The sequence below is a fragment of the Juglans microcarpa x Juglans regia genome, chromosome 1D (genome assembly GCF_004785595.1).
Source record: "Juglans microcarpa x Juglans regia isolate MS1-56 chromosome 1D, Jm3101_v1.0, whole genome shotgun sequence".
NCBI classification, from domain to species: domain Eukaryota; kingdom Viridiplantae; phylum Streptophyta; class Magnoliopsida; order Fagales; family Juglandaceae; genus Juglans; species Juglans microcarpa x Juglans regia.
The window spans coordinates 43,832,689-43,845,009 of record NC_054594.1 but is presented as its reverse complement, the minus strand read 5'-3'; the positions used below and the strand labels follow the sequence as shown (position 1 = coordinate 43,845,009).

Below are 12,321 nucleotides of genomic sequence, written 5' to 3'. Positions count from 1 at the left end.
GCTGGAGTGGGTATGGTCAGCCTAGTGACCAAACCCAACTATTCTCATCGATGGGGTCATGTTCTGGAAAACAGTTAGGACATTAGGATCCATAAACGCTTTTACTGCACGAAGATGGACGTCCGGCGGTAGGGGAGGGGTGATATCCTCCAAAAATTTCATACATTGTGCTACACTGCTAAAGCCTGCATCCGACCCAATATTCTAACCCTCGCCTCTACTGCGCTTGGAGCTGCAAAGTTCAAACATCTTTGCATCCAAATCTGCCCGTTGTTTAGAAGTGGCGGCAAGTGTCTGTATAGCAACACTAAGCTCTGGTGAGAATGATGGTCCGGCTGCATCCCGACGTCGCCTACGAGGAGGCATTCGCTGTGAAACCCCTCCTTGCGTCGATGGAGTCATGGAAATGTCATCCAAATCAATGGTGGAGTCTAATCCAACGCCACTACCCAACACGGGACCTCGGGCCCTCAATTCCTCCTCCAGTTGCTGCTCCTCCTCTCTAGTAGGGGGTTCCTGCGTCGAAGCATAATGCAAGACCCCTGTTGCGACGGCCTGACCAAAAATCGTCCAAAGGATGTCGTAGTTGGCACATCCATTGGTCTTGTATTTTTTCCACTGGTTTCGAACCTAATAAATGGTAAAAATAATTACACAAGTTGAAACTAATTGATAAAAGCATGTAATCATATAATTGGCCAAAAATTATTGAGAATAAAATGCAAGAAAATTTCAAATTACCCGGATCGGGTTTGCCCAATGTTCTTCCGTAGCAATAACAGTTTTTGTTATCGGGTTCCAACCCATACCCGTTTGGCCCATTAAATTTGTAAACTCGCGTTGTGTCTTCTTAAGACGGGCAATTTTCCCCTTCACTTGTAAGGGATCTACTGGCCTAATACCAAGTTGATTGAGGCGTGTGGCAAGTCGGACTGTGTCACGGTTTGTAATTCTGGACCCCACCAATTTACCCTCCAATGTTTCTTGGTACAAAATATCAACCAACATCTCCTCCAACCCACCAGACCAAATTTCACGATCACGTACAACCTCTACGTCATCCATGGTATACTGCGAATGGCGAATAATGACAATACAAAAAATAATGACAATGCAAACAATAGACAATGCACTTAAATCCATATTATTACGTATTGCTATGCATCATAAACATGGTACATGCATCAAATCCAAAACTAGTAAATTTCACTATATTAAATGCAATGCAATGTTATTTTTGTTTTATAAGTCAAATGCATGTAATATATCAATACAAGGAATCGAGGCCTATATACGAGTAAGATAAATATCAAAATAATATATACTGAAAAAGTTTTAATACCTTGTACGAGGAGCTGCGAGATGAGCGCAGAAAGTAGGGCTGCAAGTCATACATAGCAATTAGAATGAAGGTGTAAAACCCACAAATGAAACAAATACTACCCAGTTTAAAATAATATATATATATATATATATATATAAAATGAAGGTGTAAAACTATTTATTTTTAATAATTTGAGGGTATAATGTGTCGGTTTTAATATGTCATGGTGGCTATAGCATCACTGCAGAAGAGGCCACTAATCTTAGTTTCTAACACCAAAATTGGGAGGAGAATTGAAAGGGTGTATCTAAGATATTGAAAGCCAAGAAACTACGAAGACCATGAGCTTGTGATCTGTGTCTAATAACAAAGAAACTTCCTTTGGACGGACCACACACGACGAATGACAACAAATTCGGTACTTTCTAGACTAAAGAAGGGAGGGTAACAGGAAACTCAATCACCTTGAGGATTGATGCTTCAGAAATGGTAGGATGGGTACTTTTCTTTAGCATCATCAAATGCAGATCAATATGATGAAAGCTGAAAGGCTGTATGAGTCTCAAGGTGGTCCAATTATTCTATCCCAGGTTCGCATGGCTCCCCGGCTCCACATTCTATACTTTCCTATGACCCAATGAAATGCAACGTTTTTTTCTAATTGAATCCAAGTCAGACTTTCCAACTCTGCAAATGTTTGTTGAATATGGACCTATGGAGCCATTTGTTTCTAATCTCTCTCTCATTCAGTAGTGCCAATTACAATCCAATAGTTATTTAAAATTGCAGCCCAGACGTTTGAGTAAATACTTATGACATGCATATACTCCAAATGCTTAAAATAAAGTTCAGATAGTTGCTTACCCGGTAAGAGCGCGTCTTCGGAGCCGTGATTACTAATCTCTTGATGGCTCGCCTTCGATTGCGAAGCTTCACCGTGGAGGCGCTTTGCTTCCGTAGTGAAATTGTGGTGGGTTTAGTTGAGCTCGGTACAGGCATTATATAGGAATACAACACAGAGCAGGGCACGGGTTTACAGTAGCAGGTATCAGTTGATTGGATTGCTGCTTGAGAGTAGAGATCAGTTTGTAAGAAGGAATCAAGTCGTACTCAGATGCGTTATGTTTATTACCACGCCGAAAGGATGTTCGCTAGGGGGCTGCAGTGAGCTCAGACGGGAAGGACAAGCCCAAAGGTCCTTCGCCACTGTTGGAGCACGAGGGCTGGAAAGGATGGTGGATTTGACGAGGGGAACCTCTTCCGTTCAAACAGGGGCTGCACACATCTAACATCCAACCCCTCGACTATGGGGGACGATGGTGGGATTCGATTGCTGCTACTTCCGTGATCAGCCTTCTTGCAATTCCAACTAGGCTTCACAATGGCGCCCGATCAAGATGTTGGCTATGGAGGAATCCACTTGGTTTTGAATGAAATGGGAGTTTTGGAAATGTTGGGGATGAAGGACGGGAAAGAGAGAGAGAAAGACAGTCATTATAACAGATTGAGTTGAAAATAAAAGCATTCAGAAATCTCTGCTGAAAGTAGAGATGTGTCGCGTCTACAACAGTGTAAAAATGAGTTTATGGATTAAAGTAATTTCAAACTCGGCTTCACGTGTGTTTGGGTAACAGAGCTCAGTTTAAATTTGAACTGAGTTGAGATGCTTTCAGCATCCAAACGAAGCCTAAGTATATGGATGTATTTTTTTATTTTTTTAAAATATTTTAAAATATTTAAATAAAAATGAAAAAAAATAAAAATAACTTGATCGGGCTGCCCGCGACTCGTTTACGTAAGGGATAGAATGACGTGTTGAAAGTGGGCACGTAGAAAGACGGTTTTGTCCGGTGCGTGGGGCTGCGTGAGTTAAAATCTCGAGGTAACCTTATCCTTCACCTTGTTTCGAAACGTGTACAATCGTCCACCGGACCACCACGATGCCCAGCACCAGTCCCTCCACTGAGTCCACTCCATTCTGAGCGAGCGAGAGCATATGTGATGCATGTGCCGTCGCCAGAGATATTTATGTGGTTGATAACTTCGTACTTGTTTCTTTTTATCAATTTATTTTTTAAAAAACTTATTTGGCCCACATTTTTTATATTTTTAAATATATTTATTATTTGATGTACATAAGATTATAAAATATTTTTTTTTTATAAATAAATTTAATTTAATTCATTACTTCTTTAATTTTGTTTAGTTTGTTAATAATACATTTTTAGTAAATTCGTTAAACCTCGCCAATATTGTCTTCTTGGTATTTTATTATTTTTATAAGATTAATTATATAATAGCATATTTTGTCCTTGCTAACACTTTACTTGAACATTGCTAATTTAAAAATAAGTGTACTCTTTTATCATATTTTTATTATTTTTAATTATATCAATTAATATAATATATTTAAATTAATGGTATATGTTTACAATTTTAACAAAAGAGTCATCTAAAATATGTCTTCTATGGAGATTATAATAAAATAAAGAATGAAATATAAAACTTCTAAATTATGAAGGCAAAACCGTAGAAGGTTAGAAGATTCGAAAATTTCAAAATTGAGGTTTCTTTTTTTTTTTAAAAAAAAAAATTAAAGTGATTGGTATTTGAACATGAGTAATATTAAATACAATTTTAACATGTGCAAATCTTACGCACTCATTTTAAAATAAAGTGGGGTTTGTAAAATTTTCAAGTGATTTAGCTACATTTTTAAAATAAATACACGAGACTTACATATTTAAAAACTGTATATAATATTACTTATGCCTAAATACCAATTACCTCAACTTTAATTTTAAAAAAATTATACATATATAATTACTTTTTTTATACCGTTTAAAGTAGGACGAAATGCCGATTTGTTGTCCTCTAGAGCCCGACTACCACCACGCACCCCAACGCAAGGTTTTCAAAGTGCCGATCCTTCAAATGGGTGAAGATTCTCTTCCAACGGAGCGGCGGGTGAGCCACACGTGCCGTCCAAAATGTGCACGTGAAATCCACGTGCCACCGCAAGTGGAGCTCTATTGCCGCTACGCGCGACATTTCTGGAACTAGGACTATCGGTTTCTTTAAACTTGACTATCCGCTATACTTCTAGGGTGGCGCATGTCCCTCACGATCCACTACAGTCTCTGTATTTGCTTTTTTGATTTCCTCTAAGGTTGAAAATACAGATTTACAGCTTTCTAATATGTATTTTGCTATTTTTCTATATATCATTTACGTTTTATGATATTTTCTCTGTTTTAGATTAATAATAATAAAAAAAGTCTCTTTGACATTTTGTGAGTGAAAGTCTTCTCATCTTCTGGAGTATGGGGTTTGAATTCTTTACTTTAGGTAGAGTGTAGTCTCTCAGACAGTTTATATGTAGAGAATTCTATAAGTTAAGATTATACCAATCATAAAGAAATTTGTGTACTAGTAGAGCTTAAATGTAAATAGTTGTTTGTAATCTGTATTTTTTTCCAATATGTATCAGCCACAACTCTAACTTTACTTTTATGAATGAATGTAGTCTATCTTCCATAATATATATATATATATATATATATTATATCAATATATTTTTTTCCATTTGTTTTTAAAAATACGATTCTATAACCTAGAAAGGAAACTTGAATAGGTTACGACGAAAAAGGAATGTCGTGTAACAAGCGTGCCCTACACTCAAAAGGGCCTATAAACGACAAATCAATGATCAAAGAAAACAGTCATAGCACCCGTTTGTGAAATTTAAGCAACAACCCGAATAGGACAGGGTATAACAAAACAGAAACAAAATCATCTCCACTTGCATTGACACAACTAGAAAGCAACGAAATGTCGTATTTGAATTCCAACAGACAGGAGACTGTTGAGAGATACATATATTTCAAGCTACAATTTTCTTATTGGATTAATAGTTTTGAATTAATTTAAGAACTTAAACGAAGATAAAAGAACTACACTACTATAAATATTATGAGAAAATATATTTATAATCATTACTTGTACAACCACCGTGTAATTATTTTAAAAAAGTGAATAAAATATGTGATTTACATAAAAAAAATTAATTTTTTAATAATAAACTCTATTTTTTGTAAAGTAATTATATGACGTTTAAGCATTTTACAATTATATATAAAATTATTCTAATTAATGACAATTTTATTATGTCCAAAACAAAATAATAATAATAATAATAATAATGTATTTTTTTTTGTAGCGTATTTGTAACCTGGAAGAAGGGGAGCACAGAGCCGTGCAAGGCGCAATACGGTATTGTTTTGGAATTGGCCTCCACAAAAATGAGGAGTAAAGAATGCAAACGTTGGTAGATGCAAACGTGGAGAACTCGTACTTTGCCACCAACCAAGTCACTCCATATTTCATAGGGAAAAAGTCCATTCAGTAGTAAATTGAATTGTATTGGTATAAAAAAACAGGCGGGTCTCGTACAATGTCTTACATGAATATGATGTGGACACAACCTTATAGTGCATGTTCCTCGTGGCATAGCTAGAAGAGAAGACCAATGCAGACTGGCCCTCTATTTTAAAGCACATTCTTCTTGATTCCTAAACGTTCTTTCGCCATGTCAAGTCCTCTAATCTATGCTCTCTCTCTCTCTCTGCCATAAAATCTTTTACCGAGTTCTACAACAAGGATCCAAGTTAAGATTATTGAAATTAAAGTTAAAAATTAAATAAAATATTATTTTTTAATAATAATAATATTTTAGTATTCGAAAAAATTTAATTTTTTAATATATTTTATATAAAAATTTAAAAAATTATAATGATAAGATGAGATGAAATATTTCATCTTAATTAAATATTTGATCACATTTGTAGTTTTATGATTTATCTCAAACCATAATTCTTACCGCTTAAAAATAGCAACTCTTATTGTTATGAAATAGAAAATTTTTAATTATTATCTCTACAAATTATACAATATATGTTTTTTCTTATAAAATATATAATATATAAATGATGGTAAGAAGAATTTAATTAATATGAGAGAACAAAAATATTATATAATGTATGAGAGTAATGAATAATAGGGGTGCACCCTTCGGCGGAAAAAATAAAAATAAAATTCCTTCTTTATTTTTGCCTTAATTCTCGGGTTTTTGTTACTGTTGTCCTTTTCTTCCTTCCTCATTTCCTCGAGGGATTTGGTGGGTTTGGCTTCTTCACTGGTATAAAATGATATTTGTATCTACCCCAACGCCACGACTCTTGAGAAAAAAAAAAAAAAAAACCACATTTCTCCTAGCTTCCTTATTTCTCTTTCCCCATTCTCGCATCCGTGTTCCTCTTCATGTTCTGCTCTTGAAATACCAAGTTTTGGGTTTTTCTCGAGGGAATTAAGAGAGACATGGAGGCTGTTTTAAAGGCCAAAGGGCTCCTCTCTCTACCCCCAAGCCCCAGAGCCAGGGGTTTAACCCCATCACAGGGCTTAAGGCATAGATTTTTCACCCCAAAGGCTAAAACCACTGGTGGGTTTTCTCTATCCTCGAATGGGTTCGAAAAATTCAATGGGTTTGTCTCAAAAACTCATGGGTTTTGTCAAAAAGAGAGAAACTTGTTTATCTGCCGGGCTGAGGCTGCAGCAGCAGCTGATGGGCAGCCACCCTCTGGTGAATTAGAAATTGAGAAGCCAAATATTTTGGGTATTGAAATTACGACGTTGAAGAAGATTATACCTCTTGGGTTGATGTTCTTTTGTATCCTTTTCAACTATACAATACTCAGAGACACGAAGGATGTATTGGTCGTGACAGCCAAAGGGAGCAGTGCAGAAATTATTCCATTTCTGAAAACTTGGGTGAACTTGCCAATGGCTGTTGGGTTCATGTTATTGTACACCAAACTGGCTAATGTGTTGTCTAAGCAGGCTCTCTTCTATTCGGTTATTCTCCCATTCATAGGCTTTTTTGGGGCATTTGGATTTTTCCTGTATCCTCTCAGCAATTATATACACCCAGAGGCGTTTGCTGATAAGCTTCTCAACATACTTGGCCCCAGGTTCCTTGGTCCCCTTGCTATTATGAGGATCTGGAGCTTCTGTTTGTTCTATGTCATGGCTGAACTTTGGGGTAGTGTGGTGATTTCAGTATTGTTTTGGGGGTTTGCAAATCAGGTAATTAACTTATCTCGTGAAGTAGACTTGTACAGATAATCTGTATACTTGGTTGGTATACTATATACTTGCCTTACATACGATGAAGGTTTCTTGTGTTACAATTTCGTAATTATTTTTTTCCTATATGTTGCTCAAACACTAGAGCATATCTGCTTATATAGTTTGCTGTGTAATTTCATATCTGTTCCATGTTTGATTTTGTCTCATTTTCTTTTTCCGTATACCTGTTTTATGGGCCTGAGAATATCACTATCTTTACACGGGTCGTTACTGGTGGATAATTTTCGCTGTAGAATACTCTATATTTTCTTCATGAGTCGGCTGCCCATATTCAATAATACCCTGTTATTCATTTGGTTTTTAAATTATTTTTTTCCCTTTTTTCTTTTTTTTGGTAGTTTTATTTCTAGGCCCTCGATGTCTAATTTTTGCTACTTTAGAGATGTCTAGTTTCTTTGGATATATGGGATTCTTCGAGGCTAGGACGATATAATAGGTTGCATGAACTAGGATATCTTCTGTTGCATGAATCTGAAGCTTTTCCAAATGAGACTATAGTGTCTGGTTCTGCCTTTGAGTTAGACTTCGTATAAAAATGCCTTATTTGCTTATGTGGCGATTCTCTGATACATATTGTATAGTTTGTATCTGAACTGGACATGAAATAACTTTGGAGCTCAAGGTGTTGGCTTCCAAGTTATGCCTTGTAATCTGCATCAGCATCAAAGTGTGATTTTGCATTTTTTCAAGAAACAAGAATTATTTTGGTGCACAAGGGATGGAAATTCCCCTCCACAGTGTGATGTAATTAATGCTTGTGAACCATAGTTAATAGATATTTAGGTGAAGTTACTATCGCCTGATATTTTCTTTCAGGTATTATGAATTCTAGTTTTTATACTTGCATTATTTTAAGGTTTTGTTTTTGAAGATAATCATATCTAATGTTGATCCCTTGATGGATGTATCATGGCTATGCTCTCTTTTGCAATTCTCGTGTTTATTGATTTCCTTCTTATTTAAATGGATTAGGGTGACAATATCTATACATTCTGTACATCTTATATTGGCAAAATGTAGAGAGAAGGAAAGAATGGCTCCCTGATAGTGAACAGAATTGCGAGTCTATTTATGGGAGGACCTGCTACTTCATTCTGCAAATGACAAGCATTTCTTTCGTGCTGTAAATACCTCTTCCTGATTTTTTTTTTTCTTAGGTATACAAATCAGAAGCATTTGTGATGGAGTGATAAATGCCTTTTCCACCATGTATTCTTTTCCTTTCATTATTCAACAGTGGTTTGAAATATAAGATTCTAGCAGTTTTCAATACAAAAATAGCTGCATTCATTTTACATAACATAGGCATGACCTAAATATTACTCATGTAGCTTATTCTGTCTCATAAGTTGTGAAACAAAGACTGTGGCTGAGTTTGGAACTGGAAAGTCTCACTGAAGTTTGAGTTTGAATATAATTGCTAATCTCTCTCTCTCTCAGAAGCATGAAATCCTGCAAAAGGCTGAAACAGGAGGAAACTTTCAATCTTACAAATACATCCCAGTCCAATTAAATCTTCTTGTTTCATTCTATGTTGTAGCTATTATAGAGTGTGGTTTTGATTTCTTCTGGTATGTTTGGTCTTTGACTTCATGTGAATTGCAAAACATTGCATGTATTTTTCTATGATTATACCTAACATTCTGTCTTTAGCCATCCTCTAATCTGCTGTTGTTTTTTTTGTGCAGATAACTACTGTTGAGGAAGCAAAAAGATTTTATCCCCTATTTGGTCTTGGGGCAAATGTTGCTCTTATATTTTCAGGTCGAACAGTGAAGTATTTTTCAAATTTGAGGAAACATTTAGGTCCTGGTGTTGATGGTTGGGCCATTTCCCTTAAAGCAATGATGAGCATTGTGGTGTTGATGGGGTTTACAATCTGTCTTCTATACTGGTGGGTGAATAATTATGTTCCTCTTCCAACCCGTAGTAAGAAGAAGAAGGTAATCCTCAGCAATGAAACTCCTGCTGTTCATTAAGGTTCATTGGTTCGGTTGCATGTTGATATTAGACATTTATATTGGCAAGATTTGCCATTTATTTCTTTACTTTTGCTCAACATGGCACTCTTTCTTACGTGCGGAACTGGTCGGAAAGCTACCTTGATATGATGTATCACTATCTCGTTTGTTATTAGCTGGGTTGCTCTGCTAACTTCTAATTAGGTGTTCTCTTTATCATGTGTACCGGGGTCTACGCTACTTAAATCAATAAAATAAAATTTTTACCTATAAAAAATAATTGTAAGGGGTTTTTGTGTTTGCAATTTACACCATAGTTTGCTCATGTTGCTCATATTTTAATTAAGACGGATACATGATTTTTGTTTCATTTGTATCGATCATAAATCTTAGGTATGATTTGAAAGTCTTATAAGATCCACCAGCACAGTTTTTGTTCGGTTGCGTCAAAATAGATCCCCCATGGTTGAAGCAGCTATGAAAGATACGCTGATATGTATTTTTCCATTGTTGCAGGAGAAGCCGAAAATGGGGACAATGGAGAGTTTGAAATTCTTGGTTTCTTCAAGATACATTAGGGATCTTGCCACTTTGGTGGTTGCATATGGTATTAGCATCAACCTTGTTGAAGTTACATGGAAATCTAAGCTCAAAGCTCAGGTAAACTAATGATGGATTGTTCCAATTTTATATCTGAATTGGCTTGATACTTAAAGGGTCTCTGACTCAAAATTGTGCAGTTTCCAAGCCCAAATGAGTATTCTTCCTTTATGGGCGACTTCTCAACTGCCACTGGAATAGCGACTTTTACGATGATGCTGCTAAGCCAGTTCATATTTGAAAAATATGGATGGGGAGTTGCTGCCAAAATCACGCCCACAGTCCTGCTTCTGACAGGAGTCGGTTTCTTCTCTCTGATATTATTTGGGGATCCACTTGGACCTTCTCTTTTGAAGTTTGGGATCACACCTCTTCTTGCAGCTGTATATGTGGGTGCCATGCAAAACATATTCAGCAAGAGTGCCAAGTATAGCTTGTTCGACCCTTGCAAAGAGATGGCCTATATTCCGTTGGATGAGGAAACCAAGGTTAAAACACTTTTCCTGCTATTCAGGGTTCTTATTATTGACCTAAACTGGTTTCAGCGATGCTAAAAAAATTAATCTGGAAGTTAAATTTGTCCTAATAACTTACATCTGTGAATAAGAAAGGGGAAAAACTCCAGGAATCTTTATGGCCTAAAATTGAAGAGATTCAAACTTCAGAAATTTCCTTACAAAACTCTGATAATGCATACGTATATATCCTTTTATTTTCAATATTTGATTACTCACCATATCACTTTATTTCAACATCAATTTTTCTGAGGTTCATCTCTGAGCCCCCTGTCACTCTGTCTATTTATTTATTGCTTTAGGTTAAAGGAAAGGCAGCCATTGATGTCGTCTGCAATCCATTGGGGAAGTCTGGCGGTGCTCTAATTCAGCAGTTTATGATCTTAACCTTCGGGTCACTTGCCAATTCGACTCCTTACCTCGGGGGTATACTTTTGGTAATTGTTCTTGCATGGTTAGCAGCAGCCAAGTCACTGGATACGCAGTTTACTGCATTGCGGAGGGAGGAAGAGCTTGAGAAGGAGATGGAAAGAGCAGCTGTCAAGATTCCAGTTGTGGCAGAAAACGCAACTGGGAATGGTTCTCTTGCAAGTGGGTCAGCACTGAATCCAAAAGCCGGTGACCCCACGGGCAGCTCATCTGAAACCTCAACCCCTTAAAACACTTAATAATGGTTCTCCTGCCAAGTTGATTAACAGGAGGAATTAGTGGAGCAGATGAGAAGCAGTATTTGGTGAAATATTGATTGTAGAATTTGATCTACGTATGAAATAAGTATGCTACTGATTGTCCTTGGAGTCCAGTTTTCCATATGTAATGAGCTTAAAATCCAACCCCAAGGGTTGGCCCGAGTGTTGAAGGCTTTGGTCCTAGGGTATCACTCATTTTAAGGTTTAAGGTTCAATACTTTATAGGTGTAAACAATCCTTTGAGGCTACAGTAAAAAGTAAAAAATATAACCAGTTTCTTGTAAGAAAATTTTCGACGGTTTGATATACGGGACCGGGATTTCTTTTGCAAGTAAGGCCCTGCCTTGGCCTCGACATAATAATAAAAAGAATATCAAAAAATATCCGTTACGTTTAAAGTTTGTGTACTTCAAGAAATTCTTTGGAACTATATGGAGGGTTCCTTTCTTTTATTTTGGTCTTCGTGCAAAAATTTCTTGCTGCAAACGTTGGATGATACCTTGCACCGAGGTTACTTTCATTTCATGCCCACGATTCGATATGGACTACCGCTTGAGTTTATATGATAACTATCTTCACACCTTTGGACTCCGTATTCTCAACCCATTTATATTTCGTTTGGGGTTTAACATAAGATCCCCCCTATCCCATGACTTGAAAGGAGTGAAAACCCTGTAAACCCCCTACACCACTACGAAGTTCAGGAAACCCGATCCTTTGGAGAAACTCCAAAACCAGCGCAATTTGTGCAGCTTCAGAGCTAGTAATAGTTCCTGTCTCCTTCCGATGTACCACAAAATCCAATGAGTTGAGGGTAAAAATTCTTCCGAGAAGGCTAATTGCTTTTTTGTATTTTTATATTTTTTCATACATTTCTTTTTTATCTTTAAATATTAAAAAAAAATCACAATATTATTAAAAAATACTTAATCACTAAGTAAATGTATATGTATATATATATATATATATATATATATATAAATTGGTAGACACTCGACCCAATCTAAATAGCCCAAGCATTTCTCAAA

General features: G+C 36.3%; 2 protein-coding genes across 4 annotated transcripts; one reads left to right on the top strand and one right to left on the bottom strand.

Annotated features, from left to right (window-relative positions):
- Window positions 1–51: 51 nt before the first annotated feature.
- Window positions 52–2,809, bottom strand: LOC121261420. Of its 3 annotated transcripts, XM_041163783.1 has the most exons (4): window positions 2,457–2,809; window positions 2,189–2,348; window positions 541–630; window positions 52–495 (listed from the first exon to the last, which is right to left on the bottom strand). In XM_041163783.1, the coding sequence occupies exons 2-4, from the start codon at window positions 2,321–2,323 to the stop codon at window positions 205–207; spliced, it is 516 nt and encodes a 171-aa protein (XP_041019717.1). In that variant the 5' UTR covers window positions 2,324–2,348; window positions 2,457–2,809; the 3' UTR covers window positions 52–204. The 3 variants fall into 3 exon arrangements, with proteins under 3 accessions (XP_041019717.1, XP_041019723.1, XP_041019710.1); XM_041163789.1 differs by lacking the exon at window positions 541–630 and adding an exon at window positions 1,343–1,381 and having other exon boundaries at window positions 52–516; window positions 2,189–2,809; XM_041163776.1 differs by having other exon boundaries at window positions 2,189–2,809.
- A 3,663-nt stretch (window positions 2,810–6,472) lies between these two features.
- Window positions 6,473–11,452, top strand: LOC121258756 (plastidic ATP/ADP-transporter-like). The gene is made up of 5 exons (XM_041160298.1): window positions 6,473–7,465; window positions 9,217–9,471; window positions 10,006–10,149; window positions 10,230–10,577; window positions 10,907–11,452. Exons 1-5 carry the CDS (start codon window positions 6,701–6,703, stop codon window positions 11,261–11,263), a joined length of 1,869 nt encoding a protein of 622 aa, XP_041016232.1. The 5' UTR covers window positions 6,473–6,700; the 3' UTR covers window positions 11,264–11,452.
- Window positions 11,453–12,321: the final 869 nt, after the last annotated feature.